The 12,495-nt window shown below is 37.4% G+C and overlaps 1 protein-coding gene across 4 annotated transcripts in view; it reads left to right on the forward strand.

The window, feature by feature from the left end:
• The first annotated feature begins 245 nt into the window (after window positions 1-245).
• akap11 (A kinase (PRKA) anchor protein 11) overlaps window positions 246-12,495 on the forward strand; it is a 34,673-nt gene continuing 22,423 nt past the window's right edge. For all 4 annotated transcript variants that reach the window (XM_048193006.1, XM_048193007.1, XM_048193008.1 and 1 more), the window contains exons 1-3: window positions 246-383; window positions 6,828-6,924; window positions 7,027-7,137. In XM_048193006.1, coding sequence (XP_048048963.1) covers window positions 6,862-6,924; window positions 7,027-7,137 — 174 coding nt within the window. In that variant the 5' untranslated portion in view covers window positions 246-383; window positions 6,828-6,861. The remainder of the gene's footprint in view (window positions 384-6,827; window positions 6,925-7,026; window positions 7,138-12,495) is intronic.

Consider the following 12,495-nt stretch of genomic DNA (forward strand, 5'->3'; position numbering starts at 1 on the left):
CATAAATCGATGTATTTAATTGACAAGAACGTAACTTAAATTTTATAGTGGTCATAAAAATTGTTTTTGTTTTTTATAAAGCAAAATATATCATAATTGTCCAGTACATTCATCAAATTGTTACCTCATATTTCATCATAACCTCATATGGTAATCTATCCCAAAGACAAAGTGAAACGACGGAAAGGATATTAAAATAATAAAATACTACATTAAATTGTATTTATTTATATTTTAAATGCGTATTTTACTGCCATCAGTGACTCTGCGCTCAACTGCCCCGCCGCTCGAGGTTTGATTATTTCTCCTGCTCGTCTTGTTTTCATGAAATGAACGGACGTAAGAGCAGCTAGCTGCCCACTGCACGGCTCTGTCACTACGAGGTGAGGCGCGCTTCCTTTTCATTTGCATGTCATTTTCCAGCAAAAATAACTTATCACGGAGCAGTTATAAACCCATCGATTGGTGTCAAAGATGCGGATCACGACTGATGTTATCACAGGCCTGATGCTAATGCGCGAGCCAGCTGCGTCTGTGGTGACATCATCAGGCTTTAGCATTAACTGCACATAAACATATGACTAATAATGCTTTTACATGCTTTATTACTAAATAAAGTCTGCGGTAATTCATAGAAGTCATATTGCCTTTTCTGCGACGATGCCTGAAAACGAAAACAATGAATCATCAAAACAAAAATGACAGAGAAATATCAGATATGACATATACGTGACTGCAGATCAACTGACATCGTCAAGAGCTTTAAAACGTGTCTTATAATAGTCAAATGGCGGTTTGTCATGGTAAACTGCGACTGTCAGAGCTGGAGGATTGTGTTGGGTCGTATTTTAAGACGTTTGAAGCGTTAATGACAGTTGCAGATAATGAATATTGTGATCAGTGTATTATTAGCAAGAATGATGTGCATGAAGTTTTGTACACAGCCACTCCCCTTTATAAGCTGGGAACAGTGTGTGAGAACAGTGAGATCTCATAAACATCTGTTGATTTCAGGAAATCATTTGACCCTGCTGATGCTCTCAGCACAGATCACATGCAGCAGCAGCCAAGCCATCACTTGCTAATGTTAAAGTCACCATGAAAATTGACTATTCTTATTTCTTATGGAATATTGCAGTATTTATTGTAAATGATCTGTGCACATCATTTCTTTTTAAATTCATGTGCCCATCAAAATAACTAGCGACATCTCTTTCTCTGATGATGTGTTTACTGGCGTTGAGGACGGGACAAGCTGTCACTCACATGACATCACAGCAATAGCAAACCATAACCAATCCAATTCCCAATTGACAAAATTCTGTTCACTCAGATATATGTCACAAGTAAAGGAAGAAGAGACTAACACAACTTAGGTTTTGTGTCAACTTTAATGTTCTCTTTCTTTTAAAGCTACCGTTAGGGTTCAGGATTGTAGTAAACTTGTTCTTTTTGTGTGCTGAATTCTTAGAAATAATGTTTACCTTTGCAGCCCCCACCCACGCACAGTAATGCTGAAATGCATCAAAGTCTGACCTATTTCAGCATTCAGGTGTGAAGCTTGTTTAGTGAGAAAGACTAACTGTGCTAAGCAGTCGTTTCAGTCCTGTGGAAATGCTCTGGGCCAATAGAAATGAACTCATTTTGCTTTTATCAAAGGCCTGCAACCAGTTGCAACACAACTCTTAAGATAGAAGGAGTTTTTCTTTCTTTTCATTATTTACTCACTCTCATGTCGTTCCAAACCTGTATGACACAGAAGAACATATTGTGAAGAATGTTGGTAACCAATTTTTCCTCAAAATATCTACTTTTTAATTTTTGTAATTACCATTGACAATAATGACTATTGGAAAAGAATGCAAATAATGCATCCAGTTAGAATTTAATCATCTTGTCATATTAGTTTTTTGTTGTTGTTTTGAGTTTGTATATTTTTACCTGGATTTCATGATGTAGATAACCATGTAAACAGGTATGAAATAGTGTGCAACAGTCGGGTTCTTCTGGACGTAAAAATACCATTAATTTTCTCCATAGGGAAGTTGATTTTTAAAGTTAATAAGTAAACCGTTAAAGACAGAACTACTGTGAGCTATGAGATTGTCAATTGATGGTATTTGTTTCTGTTGAAGCCATCAGTCTGCATTATTTCAGCTTATTTTTAAAATAACTGTTTAACAGCAGAATTCCTGGTGAGAAACTACATTACCTATAATTCTGCAATTATATATATATATATATATATATATATATATATATATATAAGAATCGTGACAAGCAAATTGCAATTGCAACGTTACTTCATTGTGAAAAGTCATTTAGTGCTTTGGAGTACAGGAGAATATTGCAGAATGCCTTGCTTCCCACAAATGAAAAGTTTCTATCTAAAGAGGAAAGATCAGATGTTATTTTCCTGTCCAAACTGCAAAGACAACCAAGAAGTGGTTTGAGAACAAGTCAATCAGGCTCATGTTTGGGCCTGGTCAGAGTCTAGATTTGAACCCTATGGTGAATATTTGGTCTCACATTAAACTGGGAGACAGATTTCAATCACTCATGAACTGTTCAAAGCCATTAACATTGAGTGAAATAACACTATTGGGAAATGATAATTGGGAAGTGACTAAGAGGAGGGCTATTCCATGCTAAGTTACTGTAATATCTACTGTATATCTACCCATTTTCAGACCAGTGATTTGTGATTAAAATGGTTAAGACCATTAAAATACCACTCATATATATATATATATATATTTTTTTTTTTTTTTTTTTTTTTTTGTGTGTGTGTGTTTGTGTGTGTGTCATATATACACTATATACCTTTGTGTGTGTGTGTCATATATACACTACCATTCAAAAGTTTGGAAACAGTACTATTTTTAATGTTTTTGAAAGAAGTCTCTTCTGCTCATCAAACCTGCATTTATTTGATCAAAAATACAGAGAAAAAAAAACAGTAAAATTGTGAAATATTATTACAATTTAAAATAATCGTTTTCTATTTTAATATACCTTAAAATATAATTTTGTTTCTGTAATACAAAGCTGAATTTTCAGCATCATTACTCCAGTCTTCAGTGTCACATGATCCTTCAGAAATCATTCTAATATGCTGATTTGATACTGTTACAGTTATTATCAAAGTTGGAAAGAGTCGTGTTGCTTAATATTTTTTGGAAACTGATACTTTTTTTAGGATTCACTGATGAATAAATAGTCAAAAAGAACAGCATTTATTCGAAATAGAAATGTTTTCTAACAATATAAATCTTTACTATCACTTTTTTATTAATTTAACACTTCCTTGCTGAAAAAAAGTATTAATTTCTTCCAAAAAAAGGAAGAAAAAAAATACTGACCCCCAAACTTTTGAACAGTAGTGTATATTGTTACAAAAGATTTAATTTAAATAAATGCTGCTCTTTTTTTAACTTTTTATTCATCAAAGAATCATGAAAAAAAAGTATCACGTTATAAAGAAATATTAAGCAGCACAACATTTGTAATAAATCCTCATATTAGAATGATTTCTGAAGGATCATGTGACACTGAAGACGGATTTAATGATGCTGAAAATTCAGCTTTGCATCACAGACATGAATTATATTTTAAAGTATATTATTAATAGAAAACCATTATTTTAAATTGTAGTAATATTTTACATTATTACTGTTTTTTTCTGTATATTTGATCATGTATATATAATTTGCGATACCCATAAAATATATTGTTTCTATATTTATAATCAACATTTAAAAAAAAATAGTTTTATGTTTCTCTATTATTTTTCATACATTTTTTTGTTTTGTGTAGTTTTGTACATTTGTCTTTTTGTTCTGATATTCAATTACTTTTTTGCTTCAAATCAAAGTGTGCAATGTTGTGATTTACCTCGAAGCTGGTTGGTGCGGTTCATGGATTATATCACTTTAATGAAGACTTTTTTAAAATTCTTATGAGGAAATGATTGGGAAAAATGCCTCTGGAACCAAGGCTGCTATGAACTGATGGCATTTGTGTTTTCTAGTAAAAACAAACATGCTGTCAGTTCATAGGCCTTGAACAAACTTGTTTGTCAGGCCGTAAACAAACGGTGTATCATAATTAGTCTGGGCAAGCATTCAGGGAGAGATTTAGTTGTTAGGCCTTATTAACCCACAATAACGGATGGATACACTTACCTAAAGTAAAACTGCTACTCAAGAGATAACCTTCTGCATGTGACACTTGTTCCTTATTTGTTGTTTTCTATAGTTTATCAGATTCTGTTTCAAATCCCTCTTCGCTTCTTTGACACAAGTTTCTGCAGTAACTGATAAGATCTCATTGCTAAAGCACACTGTTTCGGTTCAGGTATGTGAGAATGTGATAACAGCCTGACATTGGGCCGTCATATAGCCTTGACCTACATTTCTCCATCATATTGGTGTACCGCACAAACACAGATGGCCCAAGATAATTTGCCTGCAGTATGCTGTATAACGTTAAAGATACGGACTGTTCAACTTTCACTGTTTAGGTAGTTTTCAGGCTTCTCATATTTGCCCCTGTGTTTCTATCTTACTGGAGTAGCTGGAAAGCCCTTATTTTACCCACAAGTCATGTGATCTCCAACATAACCCAACTTAAAGGCATAGATACCTCAAAAATGAAAATTCTGTCATTTACTAACACTCATATTGGTCCAAAAACTTTCTTTCTTGTGCAAAATGATTAATTTGGGGTACAAATCTTCATTACACTTAAATTTTTTAATATTGCAAACCTTGTTTACACTAATTGTTTACATGCACTAATTTTTGTCTGATTTATCTGAATGAATCCAATCTGATTTCTATTTATATGAACCATAAATGCTGTGAATGGAAAGCCACTGTGATGTCATTAGTGTAATTGTTTTTTTGTTTTTTGCCTTGATGACATAACTAAAAAAAAAGACAGATATATACAAACCCGATTCCAAAAAAGTTGGGAGACTGTACAAATTGTGAATAAAAACAGAATGCAATGATGTGGAAGTTTCAAATTTCAATATTTTATTCAGAATACAACATAGATGACATATCAAATGTTTAAACTGAGAAAATGTATCATTTTAAGGGAAAAATAAGTTGATTTTAAATTTCATGGCATCAACACATCTCAAAAAAGTTGGGACAAGGCCATGTTTACCACTGTGTGGCATCCCCTCTTCTTTTTATAACAGTCTGCAAACGTCTGGGGACTGAGGAGACAAGTTGCTCAAGTTTAGGAAAAGGAATGTTGTCTCATTCTTGTCTAATACAGGCTTCTAGTTGCTCAACTGTCTTAGGTCTTCTTTGTCGCATCTTCCTCTTTATGATGCGGCAAATGTTTTCTATGGGTGAAAGATCTGGACTGCAGGCTGGCCATTTCAGTACCCGGATCCTTCTACGCAGCCATGATGTTGTAATTGATGCAGTATGTGGTCTGGCATTGTCATGTTGGAAAATGCAAGATCTTCCCTGAAAGAGACGACATCTGGATGGGAGCATATGTTGTTCTAGAACTTGGATATACCTTTCAGCATTGATGGTGCCTTTCCAGATGTGTAAGCTGCCCATGCCACACGCACTCATGCAACCCCATACCATCAGAGATGCAGGCTTCTGAACTGAGCGCTGATAACGACTTGGGTTGTCCTTGTCCTCTTTAGTTCGGATGACATGGCGTCCCAGTTTTCCAAAAAGAACTTTTTGATTCGTCTGACCACAGAACAGTTTTCCACTTTGCCACAGTCTATTTTAAATGAGCCTTGACCCAGAGAAAACGCCTGCGCTTCTGGATCATGTTTAGATATGGCTTCTTTTTTGACCTATAGAGTTTTAGCCAGCAACAGCGAATGACACGGTGGATTGTGTTCACCGGCAATGTTTTCTGGAAGTATTCCTGAGCCCATGTTGTGATTTCCATTACAGTAGCATTCCTGTATGTGATGCAGTGCCGTCTAAGGGCCCGAAGATCACGGGCATCCAGTATGGTTTTCCGGCCTTGACCCTTATGCACAGAGATTGTTCCAGATTCTCTGAATCTTTGGATGATGTTATGCACTGTAGATGATGATAATCCTCTGCCCATCTTGACTTCTGAGAGACACTGCCACTCTGAGAAGCTCTTTTTATACCCAATCATGTTGCCAATTGACCTAATAAGTTGCAAATTGGTCCTCCAGCTGTTCCTTATATGTACATTTAACTTTTCCGGCCTCTTATTGCTACCTGTCCCAACTTTTTTTGAATGTGTAGCTCTCATGAAATCCAAAATGAGCCAATATTTGGCATGACATTTCAAAATGTCTCACTTTCAACATTTGATATGTTATCTATATTCTATTGTGAATAACATATATAAGTTATAAATTATTGCATTCCTTTTTTATTCACAATTTGTACAGTGTCCCAACTTTTTTGGAATCGGGTTTGTATGTGAGAGAAGATTTTTTAGCAAATAGCAAATATTCAGTCTCATCCATTGACCATTTCGCAAGACATGAGACATGAACATGCTCATATTCGTATGACATAAAACGTATGTAAACACGCACATCATTGTACTGCGTGTACAGGCACGTTTGAATTTACAGGCATGTTTGAAATAGTCAGATTCAAGCATTTACACTACATGCTTTTTTTTCCTGTATCTACACCATCCTTTTCAATCTGATCGAAATTCAGTCGGGTTGATTGAGGTTTGAAGGCTTATCAGTCCTCTTTAGGTGCATGTAAGGGTAACTACTATGTGGAGTGGATTGAATTGTTGGTAGCTAAAATGAAAATGGTAAAGACATATTTAATTTTCTCTTAAAGGAGAGGATAACCTCCTGTCCAGCCCTGCAACATCATGGATGCCTGTGCACGGATCAGAGGGGTCCCTTTAAAGAGCCGTGCCACTATGAAGAAAGAGGTATAATGTTGTCTACTGTTTTTCCGCTCAAACATTTCTGTTGCATTCGTTTTTTTTTTAATCTCCTGCAATTTACAACAAGCTTTCTGTTTGTTTGAGCAGACCATCCGTGAGGGCTCAACCCCGTGCCTGAAGAGTCTGTTGAAACACAAGAAGGAGCTATGCAATGTTGTAGTGGAGCTGCATAATAAAGAACCACAGTGTTTATCAGAAGTAAGAGTCACACACTGCCATGCATTTCAAAGTTTCATATGCATGTTTTTATATGCATGCATGGGGAATCTATGTAACATTTAGGGTTAGTTCACCCAAAAATGAAAATTCTGTCATCATTTACTCACCCTCATGTCGTTCTACACCCAAAAGACTTTCATTCATCTTTGAAACACAAATGAAGATCTTTTTAATGAAATCTAAGAGCTCTCTGTCCCTCCATTGACAGTCTACGCAACACTTTGAAGCTTTAAAACGTTCATAACAAGAACGTAAAACGAATCCATATGAATCGAGCGGTTTATTCCAAATTTTCTGAATAGACTCAATCGCTTTTTGAGATGAACAGATTGAATTTAGGCTTTTATTCACAAACATTAATCATACACATCAGTTGTGGTAAACAGAAGCTCAAGCATGTTTGCTTGACATGCAAGAACCATTGAGGTTCATTCTCGTGTTACACAGCATGTTTGAGCTTCAGCAAGAACCAATGAGGTTCATTCTCGTGTTACACAGCACGTTTGAGCTTCCACAAGAACCAGTGAGGTTCATTCTCGTGTTACGCAGCACATTTGAGCTTCCACAAGAACCAATGAGGTTCATTCTCGTGTGTTGCGCAGCACATTTAAGCTTCTGCAAGAACCAATGAGGTTCATTCTCGTGTTACGCAGCACGTTTGAGCTTCCACAAGATCCAATGAGGTTCATTCTCGTGTGTTACGCAGCACGTTTGAGCTTCTGCAAGAACCAATGAGGTTCATTCTCGTGTTACGCAGCACGTTTGAGCTTCCACAAGATCCAATGAGGTTCATTCTCGTGTGTTACGCAGCACGTTTGAGCTTCCACAAGAACCAATGAGGTTTGTTCTTGTTACGCAGAACGTTTGAGCTTCCACAAGAACCAATGAGGTTCATTCTCGTGTTATGCAGCACGTTTGAGCTTCCGCAAGAACCAATGAGGTTCATTCGCGTGTTAAGCAGCACTTTTGAGCTTCCACAAGATCCAATGAGGTTCATTCTCGTGTGTTACGCAGCACATTTAAGCTTCTGCAAGAACCAATGAGGTTCATTCTCGTGTTACGCAGCACGTTTGAGCTTCCACAAGATCCAATGAGGTTCATTCTCGTGTGTTACGCAGCACGTTTGAGCTTCCACAAGAACCAATGAGGTTTGTTCTTGTTACGCAGCACGTTTGAGCTTCCACAAGATCCAATGAGGTTCATTCTCGTGTTGCGCAGCACGTTTGAGCTTCCACAAGATCCAATGAGGTTCATTCTCGTGTGTTACGCAGCACATTTAAGCTTCTGCAAGAACCAATGAGGTTCATTCTCGTGTTACGCAGTACGTTTAAGCTTCTCCAAGAACCAATGAGGTTCATTCTCGTGTTACGCAGCACGTTTGAGCTTCCGCAAGAACCAATGAGGTTCATTCGCGTGTTACGCAGCACGTTTGAGCTTCCACAAGATCCAATGAGGTTCATTCTCATGTGTTACGCAGCACATTTAAGCTTCTGCAAGAACCAATGAGGTTCATTCTCGTGTTACGCAGTACGTTTAAGCTTCTACAAGAACCAATGAGGTTCATTCTCGTGTTACGCAGCACGTTTGAGCTTCCACAAGATCCAATGAGGTTTGTTCTTGTTACGCAGCACGTTTGAGCTTCCACAAGATCCAATGAGGTTCATTCTCGTGTGTTACGCAGCACGTTTGAGCTTCCACAAGAACCAATGAGGTTTGTTCTTGTTACGCAGCACGTTTGAGCTTCCACAAGAACCAATGAGGTTTGTTCTTGTTACGCAGCACATTTAAGCTTCTGCAAGAACCAATGAGGTTCATTCTCGTGTTACGCAGTACGTTTAAGCTTCTGCAAGAACCAATGAGGTTCATTCTCGTGTTACGCAGCACGTTTGAGCTTCCACAAGATCCAATGAGGTTTGTTCTTGTTACGCAGCACGTTTGAGCTTCCACAAGATCCAATGAGGTTCATTCTCGTGTGTTACGCAGCACGTTTGAGCTTCTGCAAGAACCAATGAGGTTTGTTCTTGTTACGCAGCACGTTTGAGCTTCCACAAGAACCAATGAGGTTCATTCTCGTGTGTTACGCAGCACGTTTAAGCTTCTGCAAGAACCAATGAGGATCATTCTCATGTGTTACGCAGTACGTTTAAGCTTCTGCAAGAACCAATGAGGTTTGTTCTTGTGTTACGTAGCACGTTTAAGCTTCCGCAAGAACCAATGAGGTTCATTCGCGTGTTACGCAGCACGTTTGAGCTTCCACAAGATCCAATGAGGTTCATTCTCGTGTGTTACGCAGCACATTTAAGCTTCTGCAAGAACCAATGAGGTTCATTCTCGTGTTATGCAGTACGTTTAAGCTTCTGCAAGAACCAATGAGGTTCATTCTCGTGTTATGCAGCACGTTTGAGCTTCCACAAGATCCAATGAGGTTTGTTCTTGTTACGCAGCACGTTTGAGCTTCCACAAGATCCAATGAGGTTCATTCTCGTGTGTTACGCAGCACGTTTGAGCTTCCACAAGAACCAATGAGGTTTGTTCTTGTTACGCAGCACGTTTGAGCTTCCACAAGATCCATTGAGGTTTATTCTTGTGTGTTACGCAGCACGTTTGAGCTTCTGCAAGATCCAATGAGGTTTGTTCTTGTTACGCAGCACGTTTGAGCTTCCACAAGAACCAATGAGGTTCATTCTCGTATGTTACGCCGCACGTTTAAGCTTCTGCAAGAACCAATGAGGATCATTCTCATGTGTTACGCAGTACGTTTAAGCTTCTGCAAGAACCAATGAGGTTTGTTCTTGTGTTACGTAGCACTTTTGAGCTTCAGCAAAAACCAATGAGGTTTGTTCTCACGTGTGAATCAATTACGGTTGAGCTTCTGTTTATATTTGCTGATCAATGTTTATATGTGAATAAAAGCCTAAATTCAATCGGTTCATCATATAAAGCGATCGAGTCTCTTCAGAAAATTTGGACTAAACCGCTCAATTCATATGGATTACTTTTATAATCTCTTTATGAACTTTATGAAGCATCAAAGTGGTAGATGTCAATGGAGGGACAGAAAGTTCTTAGTTTAATTTAAAAGTGTGTTCCAGAGATGACCGAAAGTCTTACGGGTTGAGGGTGAGTACATGATGACAATTTCATTTTTGGGTGAACTAACTCTTTAAAGGGATATTACGGGTTCAGTACATGATTAGCTAAATCTTGTCCCTCTTGTTCCCCTTTTTCTTAAAAAAAAAAAGAAAAAAGGAAAAATCTGGGTTACAGTGAAGCTCTTACAATGGAATTGAGTTAAGCTGATGTGAGCATAATGTGTTAACATATTAGTGTGAAATAAAATCGCATACTGTCTTCTGTGTAAAGTTATATTCAATTTGACAGCCTTGTTGTCATGACAGAATAACTCCATAAACCCTTAAAAAGGATCTTTACAGCTCAAATAATACACACATTTTAACAGAAGAATGAATGTAAGTGTTTTTATAAAATTATAAGCTCCACATTTCTTCATTTTAAAGGGTTAGTTCACCCAAAAACAAAAATTATGTCATTAATGACCCTCATGTCGTTCCAAACCCGTAAGACCTCCGTTCATCTTCGGACCACAGTTTAAGATATTTTAGATTTAGTCCGAAAGCTTTCTGTCCCTCCATTGAAAATGTATGTACAGTATACTGTCCATGTCCAGAAAGGTAATAAAAACATCATCAAAGTAGTCCATGTGACATCAGTGGGTCAGTTAGAATTTGTTGAAGCATCGAAAATACATTTTGGTCCAAAAATAACAAAAACTACGACTTTATTCAGCATTGTCTTCTCTTCCGGGTCTGTTGTCAATCCGCGTTCACGACTCCGCAGTGACGCTGCTGACGTGTTATCTGGTGCGCCCGAGCTTCGTTTACTAGGGCTGTTCGATTCCGGATTTTTTGGAATCGATTCCGATTCCTGTTTCTCGAATCGAAAAGAATAGATTAGACGTATTGCGAGTGCTGCTTGTTCATAGAACGAGGCATTTACTTAGGGGATTTGTCACGTCGTGCTTCCTGCCTCAGGTGTAGACAGTAGACACAGTGTAAAGACTAGGAATATGTTCACCATATACATATATGCGGTAGATTCTATTTACATACCTACCTACCTACACACACGTGTATATATACACTTATGTATGTGGATAGATAGATTTTTATTTATTTGTGGTACATATATTTCACCCAGTATCATAAAACTATAGCTAAAATTCCTGTTAAATTCCAAAAGCATTTTGTTCAGGAACCGACTCATGCACACTTTACACATCTAAACTTTTTTTTAAGGCCTTTACACATATAAATATTCTTTGCGTGAGTGTGATTGATTGTTGTTGTCGATTGATTTATTCTTCTCGTCCTAAACTACAACGAGTAAGATCAAACCCTGCCCAGCAACCGATTCTAAAGATTTCATTGGGTCAGTCATTGCGCTGTTTGCCTACACAATGCTGAAATAATCATCCTACCCTAAACCATACTCTGTGTCACGACTGGATCCATTTATTTAGTCTGAACTTTATTTCTTTACATGTGACGTGATTGTGTTGACAAATGAAATCAGCTACAGGACGCGGTTTGTGTTAAAAAAAATTAAAAGGGGAGTCGATTCCCCTTAATGGAATCGATTCCAACCTTTGGAATCAACTCTCAATTCCCAATGCCTCGGAATCGATTATTTTTGGAATCGATTCCCAGCCCTATCGTTTACAGTCTGAGGGAGACGCACGCTATAAACAAAACAACCTTCGCAAACATGTCTAAAGATTTCGACACAGAGGAAGACTTGTATTTTTTTGCTCCGTGTATTCGGGTTCAAATAAATATGGCTGAGCAAAAAAATACAAGTCTTCCTCTGTGTCGAAATCTTTAGACATGTTTGTGAAGGTTGTTTTGTTTATAGCGTGCGTCTCCCTCAGACTGTAAACGATAGGGCTGGGAATCTATTCCAAAAATAATCGAGTAAAAATAAAAGAGAAGACAATGCTGAATAAAGTCATAGTTTTTGTTATTTTTGGGCTAAAATGTATTTTTGATTCTTCAAAAACTTCTAACTAACCCACTGATGTCACATGGACTACTTTGATGATGTTTTTATTACCTTTCTGGACATGGACAGTCTACCGTACATACATTTTCAATGGAGGACAGAAAGCTCTCGGACTAAATCTAAAATATCTTAAACTGTGTTCCGAAGATGAACGGAGGTCTTACGGGTTTGGAACGACATGAGGGTGAGTCATTAATGACATAATTTTCATTTTTGGGTGAACTAACCCTTTAAATCCTCCAATAATGGCCACATTTA

Source organism: Megalobrama amblycephala, linkage group LG6 (genome assembly GCF_018812025.1).
Source record: "Megalobrama amblycephala isolate DHTTF-2021 linkage group LG6, ASM1881202v1, whole genome shotgun sequence".
Taxonomy (NCBI): Eukaryota; Metazoa; Chordata; class Actinopteri; order Cypriniformes; family Xenocyprididae; genus Megalobrama; species Megalobrama amblycephala.